This window comes from Ambystoma mexicanum, chromosome 12 (genome assembly GCF_040938575.1).
Source record: "Ambystoma mexicanum isolate Mex_15411 chromosome 12, UKY_AmexF1_1, whole genome shotgun sequence".
NCBI lineage: Eukaryota > Metazoa > Chordata > Amphibia > Caudata > Ambystomatidae > Ambystoma > Ambystoma mexicanum.
In genome coordinates this window covers 387012754-387035775 of record NC_090936.1, presented here as the reverse complement: position 1 = coordinate 387035775, position 23022 = coordinate 387012754, and the positions used below count along the sequence as shown (strand labels likewise).

The 23022-nt window shown below is 46.4% G+C and overlaps 1 protein-coding gene across 1 annotated transcript in view; it reads left to right on the top strand.

The window, feature by feature from the left end:
- The first annotated feature begins 2678 nt into the window (after positions 1-2678).
- The window catches only part of MANSC4 (MANSC domain containing 4), a 92426-nt gene continuing 72082 nt past the window's right edge, over positions 2679-23022 (top strand). The window contains exon 1 of the mRNA XM_069628519.1: positions 2679-3316. Coding sequence (XP_069484620.1) covers positions 3043-3316 — 274 coding nt within the window. The 5' untranslated portion in view covers positions 2679-3042. The remainder of the gene's footprint in view (positions 3317-23022) is intronic.

Here is a 23022-nt window from a genome sequence, read left to right as displayed (position 1 = left end):
GCGAAACCCCGAAATACACGTACCCTGCTCCAATCGCGTGTGAGACTTCCCGCGAACCCCAGTTATACACATACCCCACTCGCACAGGGCCAATCGCGTGTGAAACTTCCCACGCACCCCAGGAATACACGTACCCCACTCGCACAGCGCCAATCGCGTGTGAAACTTCCTGCGCACACCCGAAATACACGTACCCTTCTCCAATCGCGTGTTAGACTTCCCGCGAACCCCAGTTATATACATACCCCACTCGCACAGGGCCAATTGTGTGCGAAACTTCCTGCTCACCCCCGAAATACACGTACCCCACTCGCACAGGGCCAATCGCGTGTGAAACTTCCCGCACACCCCCAAAATACACATACCCTGCTCCAATCGTGTGTGAGACTTCCCGGGAACCCCAGTTATACACGTACCCCACTCGCACAGGGCCAATCGCATGTGAAACTTCCCGCGCACCCCAGTTATACACGTACCCCACTTGCACAGGGCCAATCGCGTGTGAAACTTCCCGCGCACCCCCAAAATACACGTACCCTGCTCCAATCGCCTGTGAGACTTCCCACAAACCCCAGTTATACACATACCCCACTCGCACAGGGCCAATCGCGTGTGAAACTTCCTGTGCACCCCCGAAATACACGTACCCCACTCACACAGGGCCAATCGCGTGTGAAACTTCCTGCGCACCATCCGAAATACACATACCCTGCTCCAATCGCGTGTGAGACATCCCGCGAACCCCAGTTATACACGTACCCCACTCGCACAGGGCCAATCGCGTGTGAAACTTCCCACGCACCCCAGTTATACACATACCCCACTCGCACAGGGCCAATCGTGTGTGAAACTTCCCGCAAAACCCCGAAATACACGTACCCTGCTCCAATCGCGTGTGAGACTTCCCGCAAACTCCAGTTATACACGTACCCCACTCGCACAGGGCCAATCGCGTGTAAAACTTCCCGCGCACCCCAGGAATACACGTACCCTGCTCCAATCTCGTGTGAGACTTCCCGCGAACCCCAGTTATACACGTACCCCACTCGCACAGGGCCAATTGCGTGTGAAACTTCCCGTGCACCCCAGGAATACACGTACCCCACTCGCACAGGGCCAATCGCGTGTGAAACTTCCTGTGAACCCCCGAAATACACATACCCTGCTCCAATCGCGTGTGAAACTTCCCGCGAACCCCAGTAATACCCGTTCCCCACTTGCCGTGTGCTGTGTGGCGGTCCTGTATACTGGTCCAGGGTTATCGCAGCCCTTCGCGCTGGATTGGGGATTTTGATAGCTTTTCCTTGCGCGAGGGGCGTTCTTGGGGGCGTAACTGGCGCTGCTGCATGGTCGCTGCGCCACTCTGCGCCACGCTGGTTTTGGTAGCTGAAATCCATGAATACGCTGTGCGCGGAAATGGATTTTAGCGCACGCGGCTGGTGCAGAGATTTACACGCTCACACTGTGCGCCAGCCGCGTGCGCCACTTGTGCGCTAAATTCTATGAATTACCCCCTTAACTTCTTATGACGGTTTTGGCTATTAAGAGAATTTGCAATTGAGTCTATTGTTGCAGTTGGAGTTCATTTTAGTTAAAATGATTATGTATATTCATGTGCAGTATATCCTTTGTATAGCCCATGGACAGCTTTTCTAGTCTGTTGTTATTGTTCATGAAATTGAGGTCCTTTCCTTTCAATTAGAAAATACTGTGCATGCTTGACCGGAACCGTAATCCACTCGTACCATGGGTGGAATTGGCTCGCAGTAGGTCATACCCATAGATTTGTGCACTAAATATGGTGGTTAGTTTGAATATGATTTGTTTATAGATTATTGTTCAAATAAGATAATATCACTTCGAAAAGTATGAAAGAAGAGTATGATTGTTCCTCAGCCACTTGATGAAGAGTCAGGTCTGTACTTGAATGGATAAAGATTTTGTGACATTAATCTACCGATTGTCAAAAGCAAACGTATTGAACTCATTATTTTTCAGACAGCTGGCTTCCCAAGCAGAAAGGGCTAATATAAATCACCCAAACGTGACAGAATATAGACAGGACTCTAATCAGCTGCTCTTGGTGGCTTTACTTGTGAAGAAGTAAACCTCTTCTAATGCCAGCACTCCTCTTCATAACAATAGCTTTCGGCTAAGCTTTCGTGCGCACTCAACAACGATGAGCAAAACTCAAACACTGTTTTTATTAGTAAATCGAAATTATACGGAAAGCGTGATATAAAAGTAAATCGTGTCTGTCGAAAAGAAAGAACCAGTCAGTTTCACTACAAAAGAGAAGGGGTTGAACCAATACGGACTGGGGGGAAATGTGGTGATTTTGAAGGTGTAACTGAGACGATAGATTGTATAGCTGGTATTTTCTAGAAATGAACAGAATCGGGGTTTGCGCTGCTGCTTGGCATCATTGGGGATACATGGGTATTTCGGTATGTGGTTGCGGGTGCCAGGGGAGGGGGCATAACATGTCAGATAACAGTCGCATATTTTTCCGCCAGACAAGGGGGGGGGGTTCAGTTATGCGGGACTAGAAAGCCCTTGAAAACCTATAGCAGATAAGAACTGGGCACACGCAGCGTGATCGCCTCTGATCTGGCACCTAAGGGGACGTGCAGGTTTCATTTTGGGGGATTGGGTGGAGGGGTTGTGTTTCTTTCTGTGTGATGCAAATCCGTCAAACTTTTACTTGAAAGACTGGTGCCTGTGCTGCGCCGGCATTTGGGAGGGGGTGAGGGGGGGGCTGGGTGATGAGATCGTGAGATCGGGAGCCCTTGCCTGGCACAGCGCAGGTAAGAGGTGGGGGCGGGGGGAGGGGCATTCCTGGACCTGGATGCTGAAAAGAAAACTCCGAAGTCAAAAGCAAAAAGCAGGGCATGGAGCTGGAGGCAGCTGTCTACAGCCCCTCTCGGGGAAACAGCCGGCGGGTGATCGCCCTGAGAGCATGGGGGAAGGCCGCTCCCGCCCTGCCGTGAGTCCCTCTCTCGGGACCCCCGCAGAGCAAGTTCCTCCCCGCCAGCCGCGCGCATGAGGGCGCCCACGCTGCCGCAGCAGCAGCATGTGGCCGCCGACATGTTCCTGACCGTGGCGGTGGCCGCGCTGCTGGGGACCCTGGGCATGGTGTGGCGGTCGGACTGCCTGTGCTCGCCCACCGCCTACTACCAGAACTGCTGGATCCGGCGCTTCCCGGGGCTGCTCGTCGACATGCAGGAGTCCCAGCGGAGGGGGGCCCAGGTGCTGCGGCTGTACTGGGAGAGCACGGCCCAGCGGTGCAGCAGGGCCTGCTGCCTCCTGAGGAACGGTGAGTGCCTCCGGCCTGTGCAGCGAGGGACCTGCCTGTATGGCGAAACGAGCGGGCGAGGGACAATGTGGGCAAGAGAGGGGCTGGCGGCGAGGAGGAGTGTATTGTCAAGGTATTCCAGTTTTCTCCATCCCAAAAGAAAACAGCAACTGAAAGGAGAAACACAGGATTCATAGGTTAAACTATTTAGTGGCCCCTTGTCACGCCTCATGAGCGACAGCAGCAGCTTTCATTTAACCTGCAATTCCTGAAATATACTGTAAACTACCCTGTTTTGACCTTCACTTTGCCCAATCACCTTGCTCATGCTCAGGGCGCTGGAGGGGGAATTTGTACCCTTATAGTGAAAATCACGATTTGGCAGCCACATAGATCCCTATTAGTCTCCAGCTCTGTCCTTTATCTTAAAAAGGCTTGCAGTGAATATGTGCATGGTGGAAGACTACAAAGAGACGAATGGAGCAGTCCAGTCCATCGCACAGCTTGAGTCTTTCCATTCTGAAACCGCCACTATCAAACCATGTGGGCAGATAGATATGTAGCTTTACTGGCTTACTATGGTTGTGTTGATCACCCCCTTTTGTTCTTGATACCTTTACTATTTTAATTGCTTCCCTTTGCTTCCTACCTCACCCTTGTGCAGCCAGTTTGGTATACCAGCATTTCCCCAGGCCCTGGGATGGGAGGCAAGCCCGAGCTCAGACATGGCATTTGGCACAATGCTCCCCTACTCTACGCCGTCCATTATAAGTCACATATCTTCCATCTTTTACCAGCTCATCCCCATTCTTTTGGTTTCTCTCATTGGTTCTAGGATCTTTTGCACTTTCCCCCACTTTTTCTGACCACCTCATCTCTCAGGACTTTCAGGAGACCCATACCTGCCTCTCGTATCTCTCATGGGAGTGACATATGGCCAATCTCACTTTCAAAAATATGCGCTTGCCAGTCAATAGGCTCAGAGTGGACTCTTGCAGTCCTCCATTATCATACTGTCAATGCTCATCGATTTCTAGCGTAGACCCACAACTTTGCTTGGGACCATGTTTGAATTGCGTCTTCGCATCACCAATAATTCATGTCTATTGTCTTGGGGTGTTTGGTGTACCCTTCATGGTTTGTACTTGTTTCCACAACCACCTAACACTTTCCCTGAGATCATTACCAGACACTTTCTGCATGTTTACAATTCAATCGCACCATTCTCCCAGTCTGGCATGGGGTCGCTCCATGGATGCCAGATGATGGGCGATGCCTTCCACACCTAGAGCTTGACTGTGTGTGAATGGTGAGTCAGTCTCCCGTGTTTGTGTCTTGCCTTAATGCCTCCACCCCTTCCTCCACAGATACATTTTCATTTTTACCTTTTAAAAGTTTAGCAGACATCTGTACATTTCTAATACCATGCTGCATGAGCGCCACTTGCTAGTCCTAGCATTTTCTTTGTGGTAGCCAATGGTTCAGACTGTGCACGATTTAAGAGTGATGTGATTTTTTTGTATTTTATTGAGCATTTGTTAGGCGCTTATAAATCAGAATTGGGTACGCCATAAGGCTAAACGGAAAGGGAACAGGGGAAAGAAACTACATTGGCAAAACTGTATATATCCAGTCTTGGTCCTTCGAGGCCTTGTGATATTCGGACGTGCAAGTGCATTGAAGAAGTGCAGGATGTAGGGATGGGTCGGGCGGGGGGGGAATGGACAAGTGCTGGAGGGGGGCACAGGAGGGACGTGCCCAGGGGGGCAGGAGGAGGCCTTACACTGTGCTAGTGTGTGCGATTTCCAGTGGTGGGATGTAGAGCCGCCACGCATGGCCCAGCAGGGGCAGTGCAGTGGGGGGTGGGGGCGGTGCTGGAATTGACTAGGCAAGAAGGCCTGATATCCTGTGAGATTCATGAGGGCTAGGCCACCAGTCTCAGTGGCAGTGGGGTAATTAGCAGGTAAGGGAGAGAGGGAAAGATGTGAGGAAAAGCAGTGTTTTGAGCTGTTTCCAGAATTTAAGGAGGTCCGGCTCTATTTAGAGAGGGGCAGGGAGGTTATTCCAAAGGGAGGCACCAGCCGAGGAGAGAGACCTGCCCCCCACTCTCTGCTTGGAGAAGCGTTTGACAATCAGAGAGTTGGAGTTAGAGGAGCAGAGGGCTGTAGCAGAGGAGTGTTTAGAAGAAGGGGGGAGTTGGAGATAGTTTGGTCACAGGCCCCAGAAAGCCATGTGGATGATGGAGCAGGTCTTGAATTTGATCGTTGCACCCAGCGAGAGCCAGTGCAGAAATTCTAGGGCTGGATTCTGGATTAGCTGGAGGGGGTGTAGGGAGGAAAGAAGGAGATTGAGAAAGAGGCTGTTGCAGTAGTCCAGCCTAGAGAGAACCAGAGCTCTGTAGACATTGAGCTTCTGGGGGAAGGTGAGGAAAGGGAGAATGCCTCTGAGGAGGTGGAGCTGGAAGTGGGCCTTCTTGGTAAAGTCCATGATGTGAGGGGTGAAGGATAGAGCGGAGTCGAAGTGGACCCCAAGGTGTTTGGCTTCAGAGGATGGTGGGGATGGAGGGCCCAAAGAGGTTGGCCAGAGGATAGGAGAAAAGGATTTGATTCAATTGGCAGTTTCTATAACGCTAACACACGTGAAAGATGACTCATGGTGCTGTCAAAAAGTAGGGTACAGGCAAGCAATGCCAAAGACTGAGAAAGAAAGTCAGAAGAAAGTATAACAAATTCTACGGGGGAAATAGGCAGTTAAAAATGTTTTATTAATCCAAGATTATAACAGAATGGCCATCTGGTGCTGGCAGGAGAGCCTGAGGTGTTTTGATTTAGATTTTTATAAAATGATGAGGGTAATTCTGTTTCTGAAAGGAAGTCTGCTTATCAGACCCCCTCTTTCATAAAGTTCCATGTCAAAGCATAGTGCAGTCATGTGCCTTGGATGTAACCATCTCCTGACATCTACAGCAACTGCTCTGGGAAGGAATTTATCATTCAGACGGACAGACCCATGTGCATTTGGGATTGGAGCAGTGTTTGCGTAGCTAAACTCTGAGGGTACTGAACAGTTGTGCACCTACACTAGCAGGCACACAATTGAAAAGGAGGCATTTACGATAGCTAGGGTGATATGCAAACTGAAACCCTATATTTATGGGTCCCATTTTATCACACAAACTGACCAAAGGCACCTCTAGTGTTAAATGGCCATGAAAGAAGAGAATCCCAGTTGCTTCACTGGGCCACATTCATACAAGAACTGAATATGCAAATTAAACCTGGCTTACAGCTCTCCTGTGCTGATGACTTTGTATGTACTTTTGCCTTGAGGATGAGTCAGACCCTTAGAAGGATAGTGCTCAACCATTTGAGCTGGGGGAATGTGACAGAATGGCCATTTGGTTAGGGCAGAATAGCCTGAACTTTTTTTGAATGTTATTATATAAAAATGATGCAGATCATTCTGTTTCTGTAAAAGTGGTCATATAATCAAATTCTCTTCATATTAGACTCCATGCCAAAAGCATAGTGTAATCATGTGCTTTGGTGGTAACTGTCTCCTCACTGCTACAACATCTATTCTGTAGTATCAACAGAGCAGGTTCAAAGGTCACATGTACATTCCTGACAGCTGCTGGAACATAAAGTAGCATTTATCAAAAACCAAAAAGGGCAGCTATGGATTTGAAAGCCAGACCACGCTTCTATGGATGTCTGTTCTGCATCTTGTGTGTGGTAAATTACTTGCTCAAACAATGTTACTTTAGCCATTTTAGTATACCAGTCTTGTGGTTTTGGTGCTGTAGTTTTTCCTCAGTCCCTCTAAATGCATAATTTAGTTGCCAGGAGCATTGTGCCAAGCCACCTTCTTCAATGTTTTGTTAAGCGTAACATGTCAGTAAAATCATTAAGTAAGTATGAGCTGAACTAGGTATAGTCGGGGCCCGATATGTCTAATAATGTGCATGGACGCTAGACCAATATACATCGCATGTTTTGCTTGACCACAAAGGGTGTGAACAAATTGTATTAGGTGCACCAAACCTCTAAAACTTGTTAACACCAGACATTCCTGCTCTGTGTCAAATATCAGTGGTGTAAGGGTTCATATAGGGTGAATTTGAAGTGTACTTCACAAGCACTGCCAGGACGAGTTTTTAATATCGTCATCCTTCCCCCAACTGTAAAGAGTGTCCAGCTCTTGTTTCCATCTGGTGAGAAGTGTGAGAAATATAGAATCCTGCTATAAATGTTTTTAGGGCAGATTTCAATTTTTGAAGTTCCTTTTTCCAACTCTGAGTCTATAAGCGTTTTGCTGGCTTTCTTGGTTTTGACTTTGATGTTTCTTTCAGAAGAGCTTTGCTTTCTTTCTAACAACCCACCACACCCATTAGTTAAAGCGGGCTAGTGCATGTGGGGTAGGCCCGTGATATGGGGAGGGGGCAGAACGCAAGCCATCCTCATGCGGGAATCACCTTTCTTGGGTGGGAAGAGGTGATTTTCACCAGGTAAGATTTTTTTTCCTTTGAATATAAACACTGGATTGCTTTTTAGAGAAGCGCATTGACATGCAGACAGGGAGTAAAATGGAGCAGACATGACCTACGTCATACACTCATGCGTAAACACGTGACGTTATGTGTGGGGGAGAACACATGTAGAATATGCCCTCCCGCTGAAAGGCAAATGCTTTCGACAGAGGTGCCTAAACCACACAGGATTTACTATGAATCTACCTCTTCACAGTGGTCCACCCCTCCCCCATTAGAGGGGGCCTTTTGGCCACGCAGATCCCCTTTTGATCTTTCATGGCACTTAACACATTTCATAATATTTTGGGTGCCAACGCTTGCACTTTGTCTTGTAAAACGGATTTCATTCTACCCATTAGTTTGCCTATGTTTTCTGTTCACATTCAACAACCACAGCCTCAACTCTGCATTGTGCCACTCTTGGCCACGCGCCTGGCAGCCCCTGCATGCTGGTGGTTATTTAGTCAGAGATGTTAAACACAACTGTGCAAAAGCCGCCACGCATGAACAGGTCGCTTGAACACACATGTCAAGTCCTTCTCTTACAATCTCTTACAATCTCTTTCCACACCTCGCCTTCTATTTATGCCAAGAATGGTACTCACGAATCTTCGGTTCTTATCCGGATGTTTGTAGAAAAGAGAGAGACGTCCCCCCAGGAGTCCAGAGACCGTGAGTAGTACTCTGTGCACCTAGGGGGCCACCCTCCTGGGAAACCCTCGTGGGGAAGAAAACCCAGAATCAGACAGGTTCCGATTGTGTAGAATGGTAGTCCGCAGGATCAATGAAGAGTAGAATAGTGAGCTTGATGTTCAATTGAAGACTGGATGCGGAATATGAATAATCCAAGGAAAGGAGCTGGGGAAACCCCCAACAGTGTCGGGAGAAGCGAACTGTCACTTCGAGAGACGAGACTCCTGAGGAAAGAGAGGAGAAAGAAACAAAATGACAGCAGGAGGAGAGGAGCCGCGGGAGGGAGAAGCCGACGGCGGAAAGAAGCAGAGAGAGGTAAGTGCAACAGAAGCTGCGAGCACAGGAGTGGCAGGCGCCGGAGCGGAGAAGAAGATGCCGAGAATGGCTAGCAGCAGCTAACACGGCAAGCCGTGTGGAAAAGGAAGCAGCGAACTGCCAAAGCTTGGTAGGCGCCGAGCTGAGGACAGGCGCTGCGAGCAGCTAATACGGCAAAAGCCGAGCGGGGAAAAAAGGCGCCGCAATGCCAGGGTCGGCAAAGCTGAACTGAAGAAGGAAAATGAAAATGCGAGGGAAAGGAGTGCTGGAGAGCACAGAACCAAGGGTTAGGAAGCAATGCATACACGGGAGCGAGTAGCAACGCAGAGTGTGTTGGAATTCCTGTGTATAAGTAGGAGTGGTCACGTGGAAACTGAGTGCGAGAACTAGACCTGTACCGTTAGGTAGTGGAAACGTGATCCAACAGGCGCCATCTTGGATTCCACTGGGTGCGCCGATGATGGTGAATCTTCCAGTGTTTCCAAAGACTTCTAGGGGTGTTCCTAACAGTATGCCCTTCCCGTGGGGTGGAAGGTCCAGGTTTCCACGGTTGAGACCTGTGGAATCGGCGCACCAATGCAGGTGCATGAACTGCAGAAGCTGGTTCCCAAGTCCTGTCGGACGGTCCATATCCTTTCCAATCTAGGAGATATTGAAGAATTCCCCGATGGTATCTGGAGTCCGCTATGGCCGATACTTCATATTCTTGTCCTTCGGAGGAGTCAATAGGCAAAGGTTTGTTTCTATCTTGCCTTTGGAACCTGTCTGAAACATTGGCCTTTAGCTGAGAGACGTGGAAAACATTATGTATTCTAGACCAAGAAGGAGGTAACTGAAGGCGATATGCCACTTTCCCTACTGCTCCGGAAATAGTAAATGGACCAAAATACTTGGGGGATAGTTTAGTAGGTATCAGTCTCTTTGGGAGGTATCGAGAGGACAACCATACCAAATCCCCTTGATGGTAAGTGGGTTCTTGGGACCTTCGCTTGTCTGCTTGTTTTTTAGTCCTTTCTTGTGTTTCCTTGAGAGCTCTACGGGCCAGGGCATGTCCAGACTGAATGTTGGCTACCAATTCTTCTACTGCAGGAGAGTTGGTAATTCTGGGAGGAGTAGTAGGGATTATTACAGGATGATATCCGTATGTGCAGTAGAAAGGAGACATTTTGGTAGCAGAGTGTTGAGAATTATTGTATGCTATCTCCGCATAGGGAAGGAGGTCGTCCCAGTTGTCTTGGGTAGCCGAGATAAAGCATCTAAGGTATTGTTCTAAAGACTGGTTTAGCCTCTCTGTCTGACCGTTAGATTGTGGATGGTATCCAGAGGTCAGATCTCGTTGTATTCCTAGCGATTGGCATAGATCTTTCCAGAATGACGATATATATTGTGGTCCTCTATCGGAGATGATGTTTTTGGGGAGTCCATGCAATCGGAATATTGTCTGCAAAAAACAGGAGGCCATCTGAGCTGCTGTTGGGAGTTTTTTCATGGGAATAAAGTGTGCCATTTTAGTCATGGAATCCACAGTTACCATTATAGTGGTATTATTATTTGAAGGTGGTAGTTCTACAATAAAATCTGTAGAAATTTTTTCCCAAGGTTGGTCGGGTAGAGTGGGTTGGACCAGTTTTCCTACTGGGAGTCTCCTTGGTGTCTTTTCTTGGAGACAGATGACACAAGAAGAAACGTAGTCTTTGACGTCTGCAGTTAAGGTGGGCCACCAAAAATGACGGCTGATCAGTTCCTGAGTGTTGGCTATTCCTCTGTGACCTGCTACTTTGTGATCGTGGCACATGTGTAATACCTGCTGTTTTAGGTCTTCTGTAGGCACAAACAGACTAGTGCCATAGTAGTATAGACCATGTTCTTCCTGAAGCTGGTAATTTTGGATATCACTATCCTTTATGTCTTTTATTTGACTGCGGACATCTTGGAGAAATGAAGAGACTACAAAAACAAAAGTGGTTTGCGGAAATATCTTTTCCTTAACTGTACCGTCTACTGTTTGTGTACTGCGAGACAAGGCATCAGCCATTTGGTTACAGGTGCCTGGAATGTGGGTGATATGAAAGTCAAAAGAAGAGAAAAAATAGGCCCATCGGGCTTGTCGGCTGTTTTGGCACTCGAAATTCTGAAGGACTTTAAGGTTCCTGTGGTCGGTTCTGATAGTGATGGGATGTCTTGCTCCTACCAGAAGATGTCTCCATTCTTGGCATGCCTTTTTAATTGCGAGCAATTCCTTTTCCAGAACCGTGTAGTTTTGTTCCGAGGAAGTCAAGGTCTTCGACATATAGGCAATGGGATGCTCTTTGCCGCTAAGAGAAGTCTGTTTCAAGACCGCTCCTATGGCCGAATGAGAAGCATCAGTCTCTAGGAGGAATGGTTTGGTTTGGTCCGGCAGTCTAAGGATGGGAGCGGATGAAAAGGCAGACTTAAGTTCATCGAAGGCTTGTTGTGTCTCCGTAGACCAAACGTATTTCCTTCCTTTCTGTAGAAGCGTTGTCAATGGTTTGATGACTTTGGAGAAGTTGGGTATAAATTTCCTGTAGAAATTCGCAAAGCCAACAAACCTTTGGATTTCTTTGACTCCTTGTGGAGCCTTCCAATGCAAAATGGCTTGTACCTTGTGGGGGTCCATGGAAGCTCCTTCTTTGGAAAGAATAAAGCCCAAATAAGGAATCTTTTCTTGATGAAAAGAGCATTTCTCTAATTTGGCGAAAAGGTGATTGTCTTGAAGGCGACGTAGTACCTCTGAAACATGAGAAATGTGCTCTTGTATATTGGTAGAAAAGATCAATATATCGTCAAGATATACGATCAGTGAATGTAGTAATAAATCAGAGAACAAGTGGTCAACAAATCTTTGGAAAACTGATGGAGCATTGGCCAGGCCGAAAGGCATAACGTGATATTCGTAATGCCCAAAAGGGGTGCGGAATGCCGTCTTCCATTCGTCTCCGCTTTTGATCCGAATCAAATGATAAGCGCCTCTTAGGTCCAGTTTGGTGAAAATGGAGGCACCCCTTACCGCTTCTAAAATGTCTTGAATCAAAGGCAAGGGATATCGATCTTTGTAGGTGACCCTATTTAACCCCCTATAATCGATGCAGGGTCTCAACTCCTTGCAGTCTTTTTTCGGTATGAAAAACAAGGACGCTCCAGCTGGACTCTTTGATTCAGTGATAAGTCTGTTGCGTAGATTTGTCTGAAGATATTCCTTCAGGGCTTCCTTTTCGGGATTAGATAGGGTGTACATCCTTCCAAATGGAATCTGCGCGTCTGGCAGTAGATCTATACTGCAATCGTCTCTCCTGTGCGGAGGCAGTTCCTTGAATTCCTCGTTAGAGAATACATTACGGTACTCGTGGTAACATTCCGGTAACAATTTCAGATTTAGCACCACTGCGTTAGAGTTCTGAGAGATTACAGGAGCATTGGAGGCGTGTATACCAGTTGCACCGTTGTGTTGACATGTGGAGATACAGTATTCTGATCCCAGAAACATGGTTCCAGCTTTCCAATTGATATAGGGATTGTGTTTGGCCAACCAAGGTATTCCCAGGATTACCGGGTAGTGAGCTGCCTTAATGAGGTCAAAGATCACCTCCTCTTCATGGGAAGCTATCCTCATAGTGAGGACGGAGGTATTGGCTCGTATGGGTCCAGAGGATAAGGATTCTCCATCTACTCCTTCGACTGGGACAGGTAATTCCTTAGCCATATGGGGTATCTTGTTCTTGTAAGCCCAATCGGTATCCATAAAAAGACCCGCTGCCCCGCAATCTACAAGAGCTGGAACGTTTTCGATGGAATTGTCATTGAATCGGAGAGTTACCGGTAAAACCACCATTTGAGTTGAATTAGCCACTCCGTTGAGGGAACTCGGAGTTCCATGCCCGTTCATGGTTCCCTTTATGAACGGGTGAAGGCGTTTCCCGAGCGGCGGGGAGGGACTAGATTACAGTCCTTCAAAACATGCTTGTCCGAACCACAGTACATACAGAGACCCAAAGAGCGTCTTCTGTTTCTCTCTTCTGAGGTAAGAGGACCTCTGGTGGTTCCTATTTGCATAGGTTCTTCCTCATGGGTTCGTGAGGTCTTGGCAAATTCGCTTCGTACAGTTGGAGAAGGTCCTTTGGCTTTTCCTTTCTTCCTTTCTAAGTACCTTTCTTGGATACGATAATCCATCTGTAGAACGAGTGTTATCATCTCTGCAAGGTTATGCGGGCGAGGCACCCGAGACAGTTCGTCCTTCAAGTCTTCGTTTACATTTCTCCTAAAAATAGTAATGAGGGCGTCATCTGCCCAGGCCGTTTCATGTGCCAGTTGCTTGAACTGTGTGATGTACGACAGAATCTCCATTGTTCCTTGTTTCAGGTCTAAGAGGTTTTCTTGTGCAGAGACCACTAATTCTCTGCGTCCAAACATGGCCTGCAGGCTATTGGAGAACCCGACTAGAGAGTCTAAGATTTGATTATTAGTAGTCACCAGGGGAGTGGCCCATGCCAGAGCACTTCCTGATAGGTTGGATATCATGAAGCTGACCTTGGATCGGTCGTTTGGAAAGAAGGCCGGTTTTAATGTAAATTGTACCGTACAAGAGTCAATAAATTCTTTTAGCTTCTTGGGACTGCCGTCATATTTCCCCATTGGGAGGGGTCCTGGAGGCAGTTCGATTCTTGAATGTACTACTTGGCGAAGCATGGTGTTTTCATTGCGCAAGGTTTGCATTTCGGTATTGAGATTTTGTACAGCTGCTACGAGCTGCTGTATCTGCTGCTCCATGGCGTTGCTATCTCTTACAATCTCTTACAATCTCTTTCCACACCTCGCCTTCTATTTATGCCAAGAATGGTACTCACGAATCTTCGGTTCTTATCCGGATGTTTGTAGAAAAGAGAGAGACGTCCCCCCAGGAGTCCAGAGACCGTGAGTAGTACTCTGTGCACCTAGGGGGCCACCCTCCTGGGAAACCCTCGTGGGGAAGAAAACCCAGAATCAGACAGGTTCCGATTGTGTAGAATGGTAGTCCGCAGGATCAATGAAGAGTAGAATAGTGAGCTTGATGTTCAATTGAAGACTGGATGCGGAATATGAATAATCCAAGGAAAGGAGCTGGGGAAACCCCCAACAGTGTCGGGAGAAGCAAACTGTCACTTCGAGAGACGAGACTCCTGAGGAAAGAGAGGAGAAAGAAACAAAATGACAGCAGGAGGAGAGGAGCCGCGGGAGGGAGAAGCCGACGGCGGAAAGAAGCAGAGAGAGGTAAGTGCAACAGAAGCTGCGAGCACAGGAGTGGCAGGCGCCGGAGCGGAGAAGAAGATGCCGAGAATGGCTAGCAGCAGCTAACACGGCAAGCCGTGTGGAAAAGGAAGCAGCGAACTGCCAAAGCTTGGTAGGCGCCGAGCTGAGGACAGGCGCTGCGAGCAGCTAATACGGCAAAAGCCGAGCGGGGAAAAAAGGCGCCGCAATGCCAGGGTCGGCAAAGCTGAACTGAAGAAGGAAAATGAAAATGCGAGGGAAAGGAGTGCTGGAGAGCACAGAACCAAGGGTTAGGAAGCAATGCATACACGGGAGCGAGTAGCAACGCAGAGTGTGTTGGAATTCCTGTGTATAAGTAGGAGTGGTCACGTGGAAACTGAGTGCGAGAACTAGACCTGTACCGTTAGGTAGTGGAAACGTGATCCAACAGGCGCCATCTTGGATTCCACTGGGTGCGCCGATGATGGTGAATCTTCCAGTGTTTCCAAAGACTTCTAGGGGTGTTCCTAACACCTTCACACATTCATAGACTACAATTTTTTAAAATGTATGTATCAAAATTGCCCTCAATTATATTCCTTCTTTTGAGAAATCTTTGAATTTAACTGTTCTTTTCTTGCGCAATTCTTTCACTCCTCAAACTTACCTGCAGCATCACAAACCCAAGAATTCAAAAGCATTACCCTCCCTCTTTTATCCACCAGTTTGTATTCCCCTGATTGTGCTTTTTTAATTTCCCCTTTCCTGTACACCACTGCCCTTTTCCCTTTCCTCTCACACTATGGTCTGAAACCCCGTGCACGGGCCGAAGACGTCACTCCTTGGACCAGCCATAGAGCTCTAGGCGCCATTTTTCATCTAAGTGTTCTCATTGAAATAGGCTTTTGTCAATCAGGCCCTAAGACCACTATAGTGGTGATTTGGTGAAGTATAAACACATTATAACATAACATACTCTTAAGATTCTTAAAGGGCTTACCAGCCACGTTTGGCAGCACTTAGAACACAGGTTTATCCCTGTATGGAATTCGACATTAAAAAGTGAATATTTATATTTGATACAAGAAAATAGGCTCGGACATGTGTTAAAGGCCAATAATACTTGCTTGGCATTTGAAAGAGGAATGAGACTTTGCCAGATATATTTTTGGATTGCCATCGGCTCTTAGCCTTCTGGCGATACATATTAAGTAGGTTAATATCATCCTTAATAGAGCGTTGCCCTTAACAACACGAATGGTGACCCTTCTGTGGCAAGGAGCGATCGAGGATTTAAGTTGGGGTCAAAAAGAGTTCTTGCTCCGTGCAGTGGTAATTGGGAAAACGAGCATTTTATGGGTCTGGAAAGGCAGAGCTCCCCCTCCCCTAAGGTGTGTGCTTGGATTGTGGAAATATTGAGAAACATTGGAGTTCATTCTCAGCTGGTGGGATTATCAGATCGTGGTATGATTATTTGTAGTTTAAGATGGCAGGATGGTCTCCATTTGAGGAAGAAGCCATGCTCCTCAGAGTCACAGGTAAGTACCCCCCAAACACACATGCTGCACGCTATTTCTTTGCTTATCTGACTGGCCACCTTAATGCTCTAGCGTTTTCTGTTCAGTCTTAAATGTTCATCATTGAGTGTGCTGATTCAACATGAGCAGAGAACTTTCAAATGGCTGGGTGATCTTGAATTGTAATGATAATGATAATGATGTGTTATTTTATATAGCGCCTTAATCCAAAGCGCTTTACAGAGCACATATTTACATACAATATCACCCAATTGAAATTGGTACTCATTTATCGACCTCGGAAGGATGAAAGACTGAGTTGGCCTTGCCGGGACTCACACCTGCGACCTGCAGATCACGCTCAGATTGCAGCAGCGAGCGCTCATCCCGCTGAGCTATCTTACTGGTCTTAATTGTAGTGCTACCTAACATGTGCACTAGTTTGGAAGTATTATCCTGTTCCAAAAAACGTAATAAAAGAAAATATGTGATTTTTTTATTACTAAGAGGTTGCGCCATCTGTGCGAAATCTGTCACAAATCATCAGTAAAGGTTGGCACACCCCAAGAATTCCCGCAGTTTTGCGCGTTCGGTATTTGTCAGGTACCCCAGGATGACTTGCACTAGTATCTGATCCATTTCAGCCTGATAGAGGTGAGACGATGGCCTAACATCTCCACATCTTTCTTTCCTGTGGAACTGGCACTCCTTCAGTTTAGTCTATATAAACATTGTTTTTGGAACTGGTAGAGTACCTCCCGTACATGTTTGATATTGTCTTCTTTACTGTGGGTGAAGATGCTACATTGACCCCACCTTAATCATGGGGGATAGGACGAAAATGTAGAATCCCATCACTGCAAACCCCAAAAAAGTGGGGGGGTTATGGTCGCATTTTTGCACTTTTTCTTGCAGGTTAAGGGAGGCATGGGGGATTTGGAGGGTCACCCCCACCCGCATTAATTTGTGAGAAAAATGCAAAATTTGGAGGAAATCAAATCCGACATTTTATGGGATGCGCAGTAAAAAATGCGCCGTGATCACATCGATCCGATCATGGAATACATTTGTGATAAAGAGTTGAAAGTCAGCGAGTGAGTTACAAAGGCCCAAAGCATGATGGTGTACCTGAAATGGCTGTCCTGGTCTTGGAAGCGGCCTTCCACGGGTCTTCCCAGATGCTCGCCAGCCTGTACACTTCCTATCAATACAGGTTGGTAAACCATGAGCCATCTCAGATGTGTTCAATGAGATCACGAATGAGCGCCAGTGGACTGCCATTCTTCCTCATGATCAGTTTAGCTCCCGGGAGTCAATGCATGGCCAGAGCTACACACATTTCCTTTAGATGAAAAAGATCGGGGCTCCCTCAGGGAAAGTAGAATGAGTCCCTTCTGCTGGGGTGCGCCCAGTTAAGTCTTCAGGACACTTTCTTCTTCTTTTGACAATTTCCACGTGCAGAATGTTCTGGAACCAGATTACAGAAACTACACCGGGGAAAGCTGCACCATAATAGCACGTGGGAGTGTTCTTAGCGCAGAAAATATGCGTTTTGAATGCATTTTTTAAACAGGGCAAAAATGAACTTAGAGCAAAAAACATGCGTTTTGAATGCAGTTTTTAAACAGGGTAAAAATGTCCTTAGAGCAAAAATGTCCTTAGAGCAAAAAACATGCGTTTTGAATGCATTTTTTAAACAGGGCAAAAATGTCCTTAGAGCAAAAAACATGCGTTTTGAATGCATTTTTTTAAACAGGGCAAAAATGTCCTTAGAGCAAAAAACATGCGTTTTGACTGCATTTTTTTAAACAGGGCAAAAATGTCCTTAGGGCAAAAATGTCCTTAGAGCTTAATGCATTTTTTAAACAGGGCAAAAATGTCCTTAGAGCAAAAAACATGCGTTTTGAATGCATTTTTTTAAACAGGGCAAACATGTCCTTAGAGCAAAAAACATGCGTTTTGAATGCATTTTTTAAACAGGGCAAAAATGTCCTTAGAGCAAAAAACATGCGTTTTGAATGCATTTTTTTAAACAGGGCAAAAATGTCCGTAGAGCAAAAAACATGCGTTTTGAATGCATGTTTGAAACAGGGCAAAGGTTGACAATGTCTGCCCTGTTTCAAACATGCATTCAAAACGCATGTTTTTTGCGCTAATGACATGTTTGCCTTAGTAATTATACCATAAACAATGACACATGTGATGGTGGAAATGTTTCCGGATATGACCCCAGTGTTTTTTGTTTTTTACCCGTGCAAACTACTCTAGTGCTACCACGGTGCAGCTTTGCACTTGTACCAGGGAAAGGTTTCTCTGATCTGGCCCCTGCGGAGCATGTTTATAGACACGTGGCATCAGTGCAAGTGCAGTAACACTATGACAAAAACGGTCCTAGTGCAAAAAAAGAGTATGAAACTGGCTCAAATTTGACCCTGTGCAAAAAACACATTGAAAGAATACGTTTTTTGTACTAATGTCATTTTCTCGCGAGCAATTCCACTTGCAACGATGCCTAGATTCTGTGATATGGCCCCTGGTTAGGTATGAGCTGGAGTTAGCTGTCAAAGCAGTGGATAGGGGGCGTTTTTCAGCTTCCATCTGCCAGACCATATCAGCGAACCTTTGATATTCAGGTGACACAGAGTGAACTGCAGCGTTGCAAGTTGTGTTTTTCACAAGACCTTTGTTGATTAATGCAGGGGTCTGATAGACTTGCTCACATCTAGAGATGAAAAAGACACCTCGGGCCAGATTACAGAAGCTTTGCACTGGGGCAAGTGCAAAGTTTGCACGGTATTAGCACGAGTGCAACGTTTGCCCTATTTGTAAAAACACTTGCAAATATTAGAAAACCATTGCACCGTGACAAGTGCATTTTGGCATGTTATAAGCAGTGGGGCAAAAATTGCCCTGCAAAAATTATACATTTACACTGTATTTTTGCGCCAGGGCAAAGTTTGCTCTGGTACTAACACAGATTGGTATTAACACCAGGGCAAACTTTGCCCCGGTGCAAAAAATGCATCGAAATTGTATATTTTTTTTTGCACTATTACACTTTTTGAACTACTGCTTATAACATGCCAACATGCACTTGTCATGATGCCATGGTTCTCTAATATTTGCAGGTGTTTTTAGACATAGGGCAAACGTTGCACTCCTGCTAATACTGTGCAAACTTTGCACTTGCACCAGTGCAAAGCTTCTGTAATCTGCCCTAGGTGTGTAGGGCAAAAAATGGTGGGAATGTGTTAAGCCAACAAAGTAATTCTTAAAATAAATTATAGACGAAGGTACTCCTGATGACCCTGAATGGGAATGTGCAAACCTGTGGTCACATGGGTGATGTCCCAGGTGGTCAATAAGGATCCCTCTATGGAATGGATTGGCAGGCCCGAGGCTTCAGAAACCATGGTATCATTTGTGTGTGGTCAAACTGTAGATTCATATAGTTGCCAGGGCCTCCAGAGCCAATGAGAGGAGCAACTTTCACAGGTGAAGTAGTTCCGACTAAAAGAATCCCTGTAAGAGAGCTCTTGAGCCTACTACAGGCATACTGGATAGCTGCAGAGAGAGTGTGTGTAGCTTGGGATTTATCTCTTCATGGCTACCAGCAAACTCCTTTTTTATGTATCACCTCAAAGATATTCATAGGGGCCGATCTAGCCCCAACCCTCTTTCCAGACCCTTGCAGAGAAGGTAGCTTGAGTTTAGATGAAATCCAGTTACTGTGCTAACTGTACCATGAACTCGCACAATGGCGGCATCTGTTTGCTGCATGTAGCTCTTCCTTGCAGTAAAGAGAAGAATATTCCTGAGCTTTGTAAACTCTGAACTAAGATCACCACCTGTCCAGCCATCTCCGTTGAAGCTGGCAGCACTGGAGTCAACCCACCACTTCTCGGCTCATCCTGTGGCGCTCCCATTCTGGGAATGACTGTGGGAGTCACCATCCCCTAATCCACTGAGTGTGTCATGTTCCACTTCCTCTCCTTTTCACTGCATGACTCCGTGGGGTCCAATGGGCGCTGTGCAGGCCAGCGTCTCTATGGTGCAACCCTGAACTCTGTAAAAAGACACATCATCTTCGTGCAGCTGTTGCCGCCACTGCAGCCGCCTAAATAGTCATGTATTCGTGCACTGAAGCACCCAGTGGAGCCCCACTAGACACCACTCTTCGCCACAGAATCTCATCCCGAAATCCTAGACCACTGGTAAAATCGGCCTCTTTTATGATGGATATAGATGATATGATGGGTTATTTATAATGCACTTAATACCCAGAGGTTTCTAAGCACGGACCCGGGGATGGAACCTGTGGTGCTCCGTGTCACCTTGCTTCCAAGGCAAGCATGTTGCCCCAGAGCTAACCTTCCTGAGACACGGAGGCTGCTGGGTAATTTATAAAACGTCTCATATTTATATTTTAGGATTGGTACATAGTATCCAATTGGGTGATACAGTTATCTGTTCTCTTCTGGCAGAAACTGACCTTTAAGTAGATTCTAATGCCAAGACCCATTGCAACTCACAGCTGCCATTGACAGTATTTGCCCACAGCATCATTTCGTTCTTTCTTTTCATTTATTTCACACGTTCCCTGAAGGGTGAGTAAACAGCAGCAATGTTTCTATTTTATTTGTGGATACGAGAGCTACTCACACAGTTGAAGGCAGTTCCTCTTAGCCAGCCACCACCTTCCATTTACTAGAAATCGGACAATGCATTCAGTAGTAGTATAGCAATATCTGCTGCGGCATATCGTAAAATTGGTCACATTGCAAACAATTGTCTGCCCTGCCCCTCCATGTCCCACGCTGCCTTTTATCATTATTTAAAATAATCACCATTTATTCTGGACTCAAGAAACGATTTTGTGTACTTGGGACCTGGAGCTCATGGTCCACTGTACCTCTGCATGGGACCATAGAGTCTAAGGCCATAGGCCCTGGAGTTTGTAGCCCAGACTGGCAGCCCAAGACCTCAGACTCCCAAACCCTTGCCCTGAGACCTTTGGAGTTGGGAGGGCTTCTGTGTCTTGAGGGAGACTGACAGGGAGTGGGCAGGAGGCTTGTGTGTCCCTGCACGTTGCTTTACAGAAACTCCAACTGGTAAAGCAGGGCTTGGTATTACTGCGTGCGACTGCGCAGGTAGCATTGCCGGATACAGGAGATGCAGGGCATTAGTGTGCCTGTGCACAGTGGTGGGTGAGCTGGCGGAATGTCTTCCTTATATTGAGATGGTTTATACTGGCACCAGTAGCAGTGAGTATAAAGACCTGCTGGAGCCCTAGGGCGCTGCTAAAGAGAACCCAAAGGCTGCAAGCCTTTGGGGATGGAATGAGGAGACAGCGGTTAGCTTTAGAGGCAGAGGCAAAGATGACTTTAACCACGCCAGAGTATAAAATGAGGCAGCTTAGAACCATTCAGTGACAGATAGTGGTGAGGGGGCTGGTAATTTGCTCGCAAATGGCCGCGGTGAAGGAGGGAAAGGAGAAGATCGGAGGATGGTGAACAGAGAACAATGAGTCGAATCACTAAATTGATGAGGTGAGCTGCATATTTATGCCAATGCTGTAATTCCACTGACTTATGCTGGAATGTTCATGAATGATGTCAGGACTGCAGTGAATAACGGCTCTGAAATATTGCATGGTCAAACCTGCAATATAATGAACAATATCAAAGGTCCCACTGATTGTATTAGCCACCGAGGCTCACAGTGTGCAACCATCTGCGTGTCTGGTCTAGTGTTGGAAGCCGATGAGAGTCAAGCCACAGGTCACCCATGTGAGCAGAGGTCGAAGTGGGTGGAAGCGGTTGGGAGCGGTGCTCCTATGCTTTTTATTTTTTTAAGTTACACTGTTCCTATACTTTTAATTTTTTTTAAAAACCGTTCTGGAATGGTTTCGTTTTAAAATAAAAGTGTAGGAAGAAGTTGAAGCTTGCACTTCAGTGCACTGCACTGCACATTCCCTTCAAATAGCAGGTGTGTTTGATTGGGGGTTGGATTGTTTGTGGGAGGGGGCGTGGTGATGGGGTTTGTGGGGACCGGGGGTAGGCCAGCAGGGAACATAGTTCCACTACTTTATTTTTATACACTTCGACCACTGCATGTGAGTGTTCATTAATTGCGACTCCATAAAGGTTATCGCAAAAAAATAGCTTTTATTGTGAATATGTGGACACCAAAAGCCGGTCTATAGAGTAAACACAAGATTGTGAATTTACGTGAAGCAAACAAATCTAATCAACAATTGTTTCATGGTGTTAAAGTGCTTCTGAAGGACTTTCAATCATAAGGTGGCTGACGAGGAAGGGCACCAGGATCAACGGGGTCTTGGAGGGAGAAACAGAGCAAGATTGAAAATCCTGAAGAAGCAGTTTAGAAGCACGAAACATATCTGTACTTGACTTTATTTTTGCTGGCATTAATTAATGTTTCCGTTGACTCCAAGGAGCGAGTCTGAGTGGCCACATCTAGAACATAAAAGCACGTTCCAAAATAATTACTGAGCCAAAACTTGGCATTAGCCATTACAAGGACGGGTTATCTGGTGACATGGCTCTCAACATATGCAGTGGAGTAACTTTGCTGAAAATGTTGGGGGGGGGGGACATGACATCTGAAGAAAATGTGCCCCAGCCAAATGAATAGGGACAATATGGTGTGCCATGAAAGTTGGGGTGGGACAAACACCCCTGTCGCCCCCTAAAATTACACCCATGAACATATGCTTGTATAGATGGCAAGACAGAGCAGTCCTCTGCACCAGGCTCTCAAGAGCATTGTGTAGGCTGTGTCCCCACTGAGCCCGGTTAGTACGGCTACATGCTGGTCCCCCGAGGGAACACCTAACAAATAAAGCTGCAGACACCAGGGCAATAAAGGTTTTATTTAAAAAGTGTAGTGTGTGTTTATTTATGTATATGTCTTGTGTGTATGTGTTGGATTAAACCATCCAGCCCACCCTGGGGATGGATGGAATGTTAAAGGAAAAGAAAAAGAAGAACGGAACAATTTTCTATTTGATTGTGTTTTGCTTCCCAGGCGTAAAAACAAATGAAAAACTTTCACAAAGTACAAATAGAATCTTTCAAAATATACAGTAAAACACATTATTAGAAATACAATTCATACAGGAAAAAGAAGAAAAAGAAAAAGGAAAGTGGAAACACAAATAGAATGCAGTTCGTGCAGTTTAGACAATTTAAAGAAGGAGAGGAAGAAAAGGAGGTAAATTAGCAGAAAATAGTCAATTTAGTGACTCAGAATCTAGGGCATATTACAACCCACTTGCAGCCTTTTCCAACTTATTCAGAGTTTTAAAGAGAAAATCACTTTGAGCCAAGATTAGGCCTTGCAATTTCCCCCATCAGACTACACCGCCAGGCTTCATTGCCTAGTGTAGTCTCTAGATGTTTCTCCCG